This window comes from Globicephala melas, chromosome 3 (assembly GCF_963455315.2).
Source record: "Globicephala melas chromosome 3, mGloMel1.2, whole genome shotgun sequence".
In the NCBI taxonomy this organism is placed as follows: Eukaryota; Metazoa; Chordata; class Mammalia; order Artiodactyla; family Delphinidae; genus Globicephala; species Globicephala melas.
This window is the reverse complement of record NC_083316.1, coordinates 63465996-63480242: the sequence shown is the minus strand read 5'-3', so window position 1 is coordinate 63480242 and position 14247 is coordinate 63465996. Positions and strand designations below refer to the sequence as shown.

At 34.1% G+C, this 14247-nt stretch overlaps 1 protein-coding gene across 5 annotated transcripts in view; it reads right to left on the bottom strand.

Moving 5' to 3' along the window:
• Window positions 1-14247, bottom strand: part of ZFYVE16 (zinc finger FYVE-type containing 16) — a 54722-nt gene that overhangs the window by 4659 nt on the left and 35816 nt on the right. For all 5 annotated transcript variants that reach the window (XM_060295935.2, XM_060295937.2, XM_060295936.2 and 2 more), the window contains 3 exons: window positions 12663-12743; window positions 1543-1705; window positions 507-612 (listed from right to left, as the gene is read on the bottom strand). In XM_060295935.2, the coding sequence (XP_060151918.1) occupies window positions 507-612; window positions 1543-1705; window positions 12663-12743 (350 nt within the window). The remainder of the gene's footprint in view (window positions 1-506; window positions 613-1542; window positions 1706-12662; window positions 12744-14247) is intronic.

Genomic DNA, 14247 nt, shown 5'->3' with positions numbered 1-14247 from the left:
ATACCTAAGAAATCAGTAACATTGACTGTCTGACCCAGGAGGTAGAGTGAGGGGGAGAATGGAGGTAGACTAAGGGGCTGTGAGGCTACAGTTTCATATTCTCTTATTTTTAAAAAACTGGAACATGCAAAACTAACTTTCATATGTGAGTGCTGATTATAAACTGATATCTATAAAATATTTTATTTTTTGTAAAATAAGAGAAAAATGAAAACACCATGGTCAAATAACATGTTATTGTACAAACAAAGATGGCAATGCCGTGAAAACTTAACTGTGAGCTGACAGGCAGTACCACCATACAATAACCTGAAATGATCCTATGGAAATGCAAATCTGGTGTATATAAGGCAGTCTGGGGTGGAGATATGTGTGTCTCAAGGTGTAATGAAAGTGTAATACGCTGCACTTAAACATTCAGAGGTTAAGTACTGCGAAATCTCCAAATTAACAAAAACATATCCAAACACAGCATGTAAATGGAAGGAAACGTCTTTCTAAGTTACCTCAGTACACTTTACAGTCTTCTCATCAGTTTCAAAATCTGCTTCCAGTTTTATTTTTTCACTTGGAAATCCTTGTAATGATATTCCATCCACTGAACTAATAACACTGCAGAATAAAATATAATAGAACAGATTTATTTAATACCAAAGTACTTTCTATGAAGTAAATTATTAGACTTGAACAAATGGAATGAGGATAAAAATTATGAAAGCTATAAATTTAAAGCAGCAGTAAGACATCTCAATTATACAAAAAATAATTAAAACTTAGCTCATATTCGTTTACCAAGATTTCTTGATTGTGTAGCAAATTATATCTACTTTTTCATATGCCCAATTCAGACCTGAGGTTTAAAATACCTTAGTCTCCTAACAGAAAAGCTGTCTCATGAATTGCAAAACTCTATTTTGGAATCCTTCAGCATTAGCCCTTCTCTTCCTTTTTTGCTCCAGATCTCTTAGCCAGTCTCCAAAAAAGAAAGAAAATGGGTAACTAAAGAGAGGAGGGAATAGCAGTAATATTCTGTAAGGCCTCTAATGTACATATTATTGAATTCAGTTGTTTGCATTTACAGTGGATCAATATAAAACAGAATAAACACCCAAAGGGAATCCATTACTTATTTGATAAAAATAATCCTAAGATAATTCCATGAAAATACATATCTGGTATATAAAAGGCAGTCTGGGGGGGGGGAATATGTGTGTGCCTCAATGTACCATATAACAGACAAAGTATCTTGTCTTTCTCAGACCTGGCATCAAGCCTACACTGCTACACAATGTGTATCATTTGCCCCCTCCCAAACTGTCCACCCTTTAATAGTTTACAGCATCCTGGCTAAGAAAACACACATGATGCTGGTTAGGTACATTTTTGAAAAACCCAGACTGCATTTATTAATTAGAGTATATGCATTTAAATTAATGGTATAATTCTATATTTATTTATAAAATATTTAATTTTGTTAACAGGATGTTTTTATCCTTTCTCCTCCATCAAATCAATTACATTTTGGTAACAAAAAATTCCTACCCTTTGTTTCCTTTTTCTTCAGAATCTACCCAGCAGATATCCACATATTCTCTCATGTCTACAGCATCAACTTTCCCACATGTAATTTTAAAGTCTTTTTGTTCTCGTAGAGCTAGCCGTAAGCCATCCATGGTCTCTGGAGTTATTTGTACCATTAAGCCATCTAAAAATGAGAGTTATGTTTCACATTTCTTTTACTGAATATAAATTTATATGTCTAAGCCATAAATTTTGCTATCAAAATATGTTCCATGCAAGTTTTAGACCATCTATTAAATCATCTTGATGGTTGTTTTCTGTTAGGGAATATGAAAAATATTTCACAGTGTTAAGGATTCTTTTTTTTTTTTAATGGTTAAACAAATAAAGGTGAGAACTTCCACTTCTGGCTATGATGAAATAATGATGCCAAACTGCCCTTTCGTTATGGTAACCAACCATAAAACTAGACAAAATGTATGAGGCAATTGTTTTCAGGTTCTGGACAACAGGAAGTACAATACCATGGTCCCTACAGGAAAACTCAGTAGGTGAGCCCATAACTGCCCAGGCTCTCTGCTTGGGGACAATTTCTGCATGGTGACCAGTAAGCCTACAATTGCTCTACTGGGCTGAGAAGTCAGAGATAAGACTTTAGGGAAACCTGAAATCTGTGGTCAAGACACTAAAAAGGGGAGCATCAGGAGACTGTGTTCAAGGACTTTTTGAGTCCTTGGACCAGAACTGAGAACACATTAATAGAGTGACCCTAGATGAGGCATAACAGAAAATGGCTATTATATGGTTGGGAACAGAACAGAGATAATAGAAGTCAAGCAATGTTAGGGGATATTGGTAGTCTAGACCAACCAAAATACACATTAGCACCTCATTAACCTGAACTGTGCAATGCCAAATCAAAGCTCTTACAAAATCTACAGGCAAAACAGATTTGGAGAATGAGTCCTGCCAGACTGTAAACACCTTAGGATATCCATAGATCCATCTGTTAAAAAAAATAAAAAATAAAGACTACACAAGCTCAGGGTAAGCAGACATAAAATGCCTGCTTAAACATAAATAAGCCTTCTTCAGCAAAAAAATCCCTTTAAAAAAAGCTAAAAGAATCTAAAGTCTCTAAAGCATATCAATAATGACAGTACAAAATAAAAAATTACCAAAGACAGGAAAATGTGAGCCCCTATAAAACTGAAACTAACCATGAGATGGCCAAGACACTGGAATAAACACAAAAACACTTTAAAATATCTATTCTAAAATATACTCAAGGACCTAAAGGAAAACACATTTAAAGAATGAAAAGCAAATACTGGTTAAATGTATAAACAGATTTTTAAAAATCTGAACAGAGAAATAAAACTGGAAAGCCCCCCCCCCAAATTCTATAACTGAAAAAGTATAATCCAACTAAAATAGAAACCTTAATGGATAGGCTTAATAGTAGATTGAAGATGGCAAAAGAATCAGAGAACATAAAGAAAGGTCAACAAAAGTGATCAAATCTGAAGAACCCAGAGAAAAATGAAGAAATATAAAAAGAGCATCAAAGACCCTTGGGATGGTATAAAACAGTCTAATACAGATATGGATTACATATACATAGATAGACTATCTCCCAGAAGGAGAAGAAAGATCAGGACATTTTAAAAAATGGTAAGAAATTCCCCAAATTTGATGAAAAATATTGACACACACATCCAAGGAGTTCAATAAATGCCAAATAGGATAAATACAAAGAAAACCACATTGAGGCACACCACTGTAAAACTGGTGAAAACCAAAGATAGGGAGGCTATCTTGAAAACAGACTGAGGAAAAGGGCACATTAAATACAAGGAAACAAATATAAAAACTATTACTGACTCTTCACTAGAAATAATGAGGGCCAAAAGACAATGAAATGACATCTTTAAAGAAAATAAAGACTTTCAAAGCAGAATTTTATATCTAGCAAAAATACCCATAAATAATGAGAATGAAATAAAGACAGCTTCAGAAAAATGAAAAGCAAGACAACATTAGATAAATGAAAGCCAGCCAACTTGTATTAAAAAAAATACTAATGACTTCTTGGTGTCTGCTCCATGTAAAGAGCTTGGAACTTGTCACTTCCATCCTCACAACAAGAAAAAAGCTGAAGAATAAAATACCTAGGAATAAACCTAACTTCTATTCAACATAATACTGGAAGTCCTAGCCACAGCAATCGTACAAGGAAAAGAAGAAAAGGTATTGAAATTGGAAGGAAAGAGGTAAAATTGTCATTATATGCAGATGACATGATACTCTATATAGAAAACTCTAAAGACTACACACAAAAACTATGAGAACTGATAAACGAATTCAGCAAGGTAGCAGGCTACAATATTTACGGAAATATTTTGCATTACTTTAAACAAACAAATATCAGAAAGTAAAAAAAAAAAAAAAAAAAAAAAAAACTTTAAAAATCGTATAAGGAAAATACCTAGGAATAAACCTGACCAAGGAGGTGAAAGACTTACATGCTGAGAACCATAAAACATTGATAAAGGAAACTGAAGATGATTCAAAGAAATGGAAAGATATCCCATGCTCTTGGATTGGAAGAATTAATATTGTTAAAATGGTCATAGTATCCAAGGCAATCTACAGATTTAATGTGATCCTTATCAAATTACCCATCACATTTTTCACAGAACTAGAACAAATAATCCTAAAATTTATATAGAACCACAAAAGACCCAGAATTGCCAAAGCAATCCTCACAAAAGAACAAAGCTGGAGACGTAAGCCTCCCAGACTTAAGATAATACTACAAAGCTACAATAATCAAAACAGCGTGGTATTGGCACAGAAACAGACATATGGATCAATGGAACAAAAGACAGAACCCAGAAATAAACCCACACACCAACAGTCAATTAATCTTTGACAAAGGAGGCAAGAACGTACAATGGAGAAAAGACAGTCTCTTCAACAAGTGGTGTTGGGAAAGCTGGACAATCTCATGTAAATCAATGAAATTAGAACACTTCCTCACACCATATAAAAAGATAAGCTCAAAGTGGTTTGAAGATCTAAATATAAGACATGACACCATAAAACTCCTAGGAGAGAACATAGGCAAAACATTCTTGGATATAAATCATAGCAATATTTTCTTAGGTCAGTCTGCCAAGGCAAAAGAAACAAAAGCAAAAATTAACAAATGGGACCTAATCAAACTCAAAAGCTTTTGCACAGCAGGGAAGCCATAAACAAAATGAAAAGACAACCTACAGAATGGGTGAAAATATTTGCAAATGATGCAATGAAGAGTTAATTTCAGAAATATCCAAACAGTTCATACACCTCACTTTCAAACAAACAACCCAATCAAAAAATGGGCAGAAGACATAAATAGACATTTTTCCAAAGAAGACATACAGATGGCCAACAGTCACATGAAAAGATGCTCAGTATCACTAATTATTAGAGAAATGCAAATCAAAACTACAATGAGATCACCTCACACAAGTCAGAATGGTTATCATCAAAAAGTTTACAAATAATAAATGCTGGAGAGGGTATGAAGAAAAGAGAACCCTCCTAAACTGTTGGTAGGCATGTAAATTGGTACAGCCGCTATGGAAAACAGTCTGGAGGTTCCTTAAAAAACTAAAAGTAGAGCTACCATATGATCCAGCAATCCCACTCCTAGGCATATATCCAGAAAAGATGAAAACTCTAATTCAAAAAGATATATGTACCCCAATGTCCATAGCAGCAGTTTATAATAGCCAAGACATGGAAGCAATCTAAGTATCCATCAGATGAATGGGTAAAGAAGATGTGGGGGGGTGTGTGTGTGTGTGTGTGTGTGTGTGTGGGGTGTGTGTGTGTGTGTGTGTGTGTGTGTGTGTGTGTGTGTGTATACACACACACACAATGGAATATTACTCAGCCATAAAAAGAATGCAATATTGCCATTTGCAGCAACATGGATGGACCTAGAGATTATCATACTAAGTGAAGTCAGGCAGAGACAAATATATGATATCACTTATATGTAGAATCTAAAAAATAATACAAATGAATTTATTTACAAAACAGAAACAGACTCACAGACATAGAAAATAAACTTATGGTTACCGAAAGGGAAAGGGAGGAGAGGGATAAATTAGGAGTATGGGATTAACAGATACACACTAATATAAATAAAATAGATAAAATAACATGGATTTACTATATAACACAGGGAAATATATTCAATATCATTTAATAACCTATAATGAAAAAGAATCTGTAAAAAAATATATATATACATATGAAAAACTGAATCACTTTGCTGTACACCTGAAACTAATACATTATTGTAAATCAACTATAATTCAGTAAAATTTTTAAAAATAAATTTAAAAAAATAAAAAGCTGAACAAACATAAAATGAACAACTCTTAGATCTATCAAAGAATTGATGTCCCAGGGCAAACTGCCGCCCTGAAAAAAGGAGCAAAATCAAAACCTACCACAACAACCCAACAAAAATAAAACATATTTCTCCTTACTTCTTATCACATATAATGTGATATAAGAAATATAATTGAATATATCACATTCCATCATCAGAAGACATATGGCACACAAAATGGAATCATAAACCTCACTTACTTTTAAAAGTTATTACTGAAAAACATGGATCTAGACAAGAACATTTACAATCACTGCTTCCACTGGAAGTACTAGCCAATAAACAAGAAAAATAAATTAAAAAGCCATAATGGCTGTAAAGAAAGAAGCAAAACTATCATTATTAATAAACTATCATTATTTATAGTTATAAAAAAACTCTAAAAGAGTCTATAGATAAATTATTTTAAATAATGTAAGCTTAGCAATATAGCTGGTTATAAGATAAAAACAGAGAAATCAATTAATTTCTATTTTCCAGCAACAAAAGATAAAATTTTTAATTTAAAAAGATATCCAAGAATACATTAAAAGGATCAGGTACCATGACTAAGGGGGATTTGTCCCAGGGATGCAAGGATTTTTCGGTATCTGCAAATCAATCAATGAAACACACAACATTAACAAACTGAAGAATAAAAACCATATGATCATCTCAATAGAGGCACAAAAAGCTTCTCACAAAATTCAAGATCCATCTATGATAAAAACTCTTCAGAATGTGGGCATAGAGGAAACATACCTCAACATAATAAAGATGCCACCAGAAAACTACTAGAGCTCATGAATGAATCTGATAAAGTTGCAGGATACAAAATTAATGTACAAAAATCTCTTGCATTTCTAGGCACTAACAACAAACTATCAGAAAGAGAAATTAAGGAAATAATCCCATTTACAACTGCATCAGAAAGAATAAAATACCTAGGAATAAACCTACCTAAGAAAGTAAAAGACCTGTACTTGGAAAACTGTAAGACACTGATAAAAGAAATTGAAGATAACACAAACAGATGGAACACAGATATACTGTGTTCATGGACTGGAAGAATTAATATTGTTAAAATGAACATACAACCCAAAGCAATCTACAGAGTCAATGTAATCCCTATCAAAATACCAAGGGCATTTTTCACATAACTAGAACAAATAATTTTTTAATTTGTATGGAAACACAAAAGACCCCAAAGAGCCAAAACTATTTTGAGAAAGAAAAACAGAACTGGATGAATCATGTTCCCTGACTTCAGACTATATTACAAACCTACAGTAATCAAAACAGTATGGTTCTGGCACAAAAACAAAACCATAGATCAATGGAATAGAATACAGCTCAGAAATAAACCCATGCACTTATGATCAATTAATCTACAACAAAAGAGGCAAGAATATTCGGTGGAGCAAAGACACTCTCTTCAATAAGTGGTGCTAGGAAAGAATGAAATTAGAACATTCTCTCACACCATGTACAAAAAAATAAAAAACTCGAAATGGATTAATGACCTAAATGTAAGATCAGAAACCATAAAACTCCTAGAAGAAAACACAGGCTGAACACTCTTTGACATAAACTGCAGCAGTATTTTTTTGGATCTGTCTCCTAAAGCAAAGGAAATACAAGCAAAAATAAACAAACGGGAACTAATTAAACTTAAAAGCTCTGCATAGTAAAGAAAACCATTAGCACAACAAAAAGACAACTTACCAAATGGGAGAAAACATTTGCAAATGATATGACCAATAATGAGGTAATATCCAAATATATAAATAGCTCATACAACTCAACATCAAAAAAAAAAAAAAAAAACCTGATTAAACAACAGGGAGAACGGCTTCCCTGGTGGCGCAGTGGTTGAGAATCTGCCTGCTAATACAGGGGACACGGGTTTGAGCCCTGGTCTGGGAGGATCCCACATGCCGCGGAGCAACTAGGCCCGTGAGCCACAACTACTGAGCCTGCGCGTCTGGAGCCTGTGCTCCCCAACAAGAGAGGCCGTGATAGTGAGAGGCCCGCGCACCAAAATGAAGAGTGGCCCCCACTTGCCACAACTAGAGAAAGCCCTCGCACAGAAACGAAGACCCAACACAGCAAAAATAAATTAATTACTTAATAAACTCCTACCCACAACATCTTCTTTAAAAAAAAAAAAAAAAAAGGGCAGAAGACCTGAATAGATGTTTTTCCAAAGAAGACACAGGATGGCCAATAGGCATGTGAAAAGATGCTCAACACTGTTAATCAGAGAAATGGAAATTAAATCCACATTGAGATATCACCTCACACCTGTCAGAATGGCTATCATTGAAAAGAACAGAAATAACAAATGCTGGAAAGGATGTGGAGAAAAGGGAACCCTCCTACAATGTTGGTGGGAATGTAAATAGGTGCAGCCACTATGGAAAACAAAATGGGGATTTCTCAAAAAACTAAAAACAGAACTACTATATGACGTAGCAATTTCACTCCTGCGTATTTATCCAAAAAAAAACCAAAACCACTAATTCAAAAAGATACATGCACCCCAATGTTCATAGCAGCATTATTTACAGTTGCCAAGCAACCTAAGTATCCAACAACAGACGAATGGATAAAGAAAATGTGGTGTATATATATATATATATATATATATATATATATACACACACACACAATGGAATACTACTTAGCCATAAAAAAGAATGATTTTGCGATTTACAACAACATGAATGGACTTCGAGGGTATCATGCCAAGTGAAATAAGTCAGACAGAAAGACAAATACTGTATCATATCACTTATATGTGGAATCTAAGAAATAAAACTAGTGAATATAACAAAAACTAAACTGACTCACAGATATAGAGAACAAACTAGGGGTTACCAGTGGGGAGAGGTAAGCAGGGAGGGGCGATATAGGGGTAGGGGATTAAAAAGTACAAACTAGTATGTAAAATGTGAATAAGATACAAGGATATAGTGTACAGCACAGGGAATATAGCCAATATTTTATAATAACTATAAATGAATATAACCTTTAAAACTTGTGAATCACTTTGTTGTACACCTGAAGTTTACATAATATTTTATATCAACTATACCTCAATAAAAAATAAATTTAAAAAATTATAATGGCATTTACATTACACTAAAATTGTAATAAGTAAATAAATAGATACCATTTACACCAGCAATAAAATCTATGAGGTACAGGAATAAATAAGAAATGATATTCAAAATCTATACAAAAACTATAAAATTTTATTGGAAATGAATATAAAATATTATGTAAATAAATTGAAGGTAGCCAATGTACATGGATAGAAACAATGAAAATAGAAAATATGCCAATTTTCTCAAAATTAAACTAGCAATATAATGCAATTCCAATAAAAAGTCCAATGGACCTTTTAGAATCTGACAAGTTGATCCTAAAATTAACATGATAAAACAAAGGGCTTAGACTGGCCAGAGCACTACTAAAATGAGGAATAAGGCATGTGTGTGGCATCAGAGATGGGAGGACTTCCTATAAAGCTATGTAACTGAGATAGTATGGAGGATGATATTAGTGAAAATGCAGACTAAGAACTTCCGAAAATACTCTACTCCATAAAAACAACAAGGAAACCGATAAAATGTCAGAAGAAACTTTTTCGAAACTCTGGAAATTAACCAAAGACCTGCAGCAATCTGGGGAGTATTTATAAAAAAAAAAACAGCAGGAGAGAAGCAAGGAGAATTACAATACTGCAGTCTGTGGAACAAAAACCACATTCACAGAAACACAGACAAGATGAAAAGGGAGAGGGCTATGTACCAGATGAAGGAACAAGATAAAACCCCAGAAAAACAACTAAATGAAGTGGAGATAGGAAACCTTGCAGAAAAAGAATTCAGAATAATGAAGATGATCCAGGACCTCGGAAAAAGAATGGAGGCAAAGATAGAGAAGATGCAAGAAATGTTTAACAAAGACCTAGAAGAATTAAATAACAAACACCTAGAGGAATTAAAGAACAAATAAACAGAGATGAACAATACAATAACTGAAATGAATAATACACTAGAAGGAATCAATAGCAGAATAACTGAGGCAGAAGAATGGATAAGTGACCTGAAGACAGAATAGTGGAATTCACTACCGCGGAACAGAATAAAGAAAAAAGGAATGAAAAGAAATGAAGACAGCCTAAGAGACCTCTGGGACAACATTAAATGCAACAACATTAGCATTATAGGGGTCCCAGAAGGAAGAGAGAGAGAGAAAGGACCCAAGAAAATATTTGAAGAGATTATAGTCAAAAACTTCCCTAACATGGGAAAGGAAATAGCCACCCAAGTCCAGGAAGTGCAGAGAGTCCCAGGCAGGATAAACCCAAGGAGAAACATGCCGAGACACATAGTAATCAAACTGACAAAAATTAAAGACAAAGAAAAATTATTGAAAGCAACAAGGGAAAAATGACAACATACAAGGGAACTCCCATAAGGTTAACAGCTGATTTCTCAGCAGAAACTCTACAAGCCAGAAGGGAGTGGCATGATATATTTAAAGTGATGAAAGGGAAGAACCTACAACCGAGAGTACTCTACCCAGAGTCTCATTCAAAGAGGATCTCATTCAGATTCGATGGATCTCATTCAGATTCGATGGAGAAATTAAAACCTCTACAGACAAGCAAAAGCTAAGAGAATTCAGCACCACCAAACCAGCTCTACAGCAAATGCTAAAGGAACTTCTCTAAGTGGGAAACACAAGAGAAGAAAAGGACCTACAAAAACAAACCCAAAATAATTAAGAAAATGGTCACAGGAACATACATTATCGATAATTACCTTAAATGTGAACGGATTAAATGCTCCAACCAAAAGACACAGGCTCGCTGAATGGATACAAAAACAAGACCCATATATATGCTGTCTACAAGAGACCCACTTCAGACCTAGGGACACATACAGACTGAAAGTGAGGGGATGGAAAAAGATATTCCATGCAAATGGAAATCAAAAGAAAGCTGGAGCAGCAATACTCATATCAGATAAAATAGACTTTAAAATAAAGAATGTTACAGGAGACAAGGAAGGGCACTACATAATGATCAGGGGATCAATCCAGAAAGAAGATATAACAATTATAACTATATATGCACCCAACATAGGAGCACCTCAATACATAAGGCAACTGCTAACAGCTATAAAAGAGGAAATCAACAGTAACACAATAATAGTGGAGGACTTTAACACCTCACTTACACCAATGGACAGATCATCCAAACAGAAGATTAATAAGGAAACACAAGCTTTATATGACACAACAGACCAGATAGATTTAATTGATATTTATAGGACATTCCATCCAAAAACAGCAGATTACACTTGCTTCTCAAGTGCACATGGAACATTCTACAGGACAGATCACATCTTGGGTCACAAATCAAGCCTCAGTAAATTTAAGAAAATTGAAATCATATCAAGCATCTTTTCTGACCACAATGCTATGAGATTAGAAATCAATTACAGGGAAAAAAGGTAGAAAACACAAACACATGGAGGGTAAACAATACGTTATTAAATAACCAAGAGATCACTGAAGAAATCAAAGAGGAAATCAAAAAATACCTAGAGACAAATTACAACGAAAACATGACTATCCAAAACCTATGGGATGCAGCAAAAGCACTTCTAAGAGGGAAGTTTATAGCAATACAAGCCTACCTCAAGAAACAAGAAAAATCTCAAATAAACAATCTAACCTTACACTTAAAGGAACTAGAGAAAGAAGAACAAACAAAACCCAAAGTTAGCAGAAGGAAAGAAATCATAAAGACCAGAGCAGAAGTAAATGAAATAGAAACAAAGAAAACAACAGCAAAGTTCAATAAAACTAAAAGCTGGTTCTTTTAAAAAAAACAAAAAAAAAAATGGCAGGAACTTGATTAAAAACAGCAAGTTTTGTGTCATTTTAACTTTCCTATTCCCATCCCCTCCTCTCCAGCATAGCAGAAGCCTAAAAACCAACAGCCTGCAATCATAGTAAAAACCATCAGCTTGGTATCCACTGGAGAAGGCAAATGGGGCTGGAACTCCTTCAAAACCTCATTACTGGAGAACTGTCATTTTTTGACTTGTCAGGTGGTTCCTGGGAAGACTCCACGTACAATGTCTTTATTTGACCAGACTCTAAGCTTACCCAGTGAAAAAAGTCTTTTCTCAGGGAGCATTTGTGAAAAACAATTAGAGGCCAGTGATCAACATCATAGCTGCCTGTGGCAGCAGATACTAGTAGAGACAAAGGATAGGCCAACCAAACACTTAAAGGAAAATCTGGGGAATAAGATGTCCATAAGGGCTTTGAAAGGCACTAACATATATCTGGGAATTTAGAAGGCCCCATGCATGTGCAATAATGTGTGCATGCTTGGGATGTGTGCATGCTAAGGAAAGACCTGAGAAGACCCTAAGCTCTTACCTCAGACTAACCTTTAGGCTATGCACAAGCAGGAAATGCAGGCTAAGGCAGAGTTGTCAAGCTTGAGGTAGGCCCAAATGTTAGTCATGTTCTAGTTCTTGGCTGAGTGATGATTTCACATAAGTTTGTTGTACTATGCTTTGTAACTTACATGTATTCTTTTGTTAAGTATCAAATACATTTTTAAAAGGAGATGAAAAACATCTTTACATTAAACAAATCTTAAAGATGAAACTCATACCTTCAACTATGCTGGACTTAGCAAGAAATCCTGAAGATGCTTTTAGAGCTCCATTGAATACCACAAAACTTGCACCTGTCACTAATTAAAAAATACAATAATTATGTTTTAAACTGCTCTTTTTATGCTATATGATATTTGTTAAATGCATAATGTGGAGCATAGCATATTTTAAGTACCTGATAAACGCCATGCCCATACCACTTATATTAGAACAAAAAATACCAAACAAAATAAAGTTACGATAAAATATTTCATAAAGGTTATTTAATGTTTGTATCTAATAATTGATGGCTGTTGTACTATTTACAGTGTTTTTATCAAGTGAGGGTGTGGAAAATCAAACATCCACTACTGTTGAGAGCATAAGTCAGAACAATCTCTATGGAGGACAACTTGATAAATTGCTATTAAAATTACAAACACATTTATACTTTGACATACAAATTCCATTTCTAGGAATTAATGTTGGCACATATACAAGGTTATTCATAGAGCATTTTTATAAACAGCCAAGGATTGGTAGCAACAGTCCATTAATAAGGGACAATTAAATGATGTTCACATATAAAGTAGAAAGTTATGTGCAATGTGAAAGTTCTTTATTAACAAAGAATAATCTCCAAAAGAAAAAACAAGGTGCAGAATGGAACAAATGTTATGACTTGTTTAAAAAAGTGGAAGAAAGGTGTATGTGTGTGTATGTGTGTGGTGGGGTGGTGTTTGCTTACATATACATACAAGCAAGAAATCCCTGAAAGGATATACCAGAAACTGATATCACTGGTTTGGTTGCCTGTGGGGAGGGGAAGAGGGTAGTTTGAGGGTCTAGGGAGGAAAGGAGATTTTACAGTGTGAATATTTATACCTTTTGAATTTTATACTACGTAAATATTCATCAAATAAATATTAAATAGCTGTAAAATTTTAATGACAAAAATGTCAATAGCATGTTAAGTTAAAAAAGCACAATATAAAAGTAAATATCCAGTATAAAATCATCTATTTAACATATATATCAATATAAGAAGGAAATATATTAAAATGTCAACAAAGGCCATATTTTGGCACTTTTTTCCTTTTACTACTTCTTCAAACATATTTTCCAAGCTTATTACAAATGAGTATACATAGTTTTATAATCAGAGAAAAAATTTTTATTAGCAGCCAGAATGTCTGACTATTTTAAATGTGTTATTTTACAATAATGTATTAAGTTTTTGGAATACTTACTTAACTTTCAATTTGTTAGGCTCTCTAATGCAAGGATTTGGTAATCACAGCAGTCACTGAGGCCATTCAGCCGAGTAATGTCATTCACATCACCATCTTTATCATTTTTATATTCCCAGCCACTTAACAGTTTTATAAATCATTCTTCATCCTATCTACCCTGTGCTCCCCGCTAAGAGGAGTTGGAGCAGAGAGCAAACAAAGGCAAAAAATACCTCACTCCAGAGACACCCACCATGTGGGACACACTAAGCCTGAAGACATCAAAATAAATACTGTATTCCAAGTTTTTAAACCTAATGTTGCCCAAGATAAACACAAATATTAGAAGCAATTTTTTTGTTTGTATAGC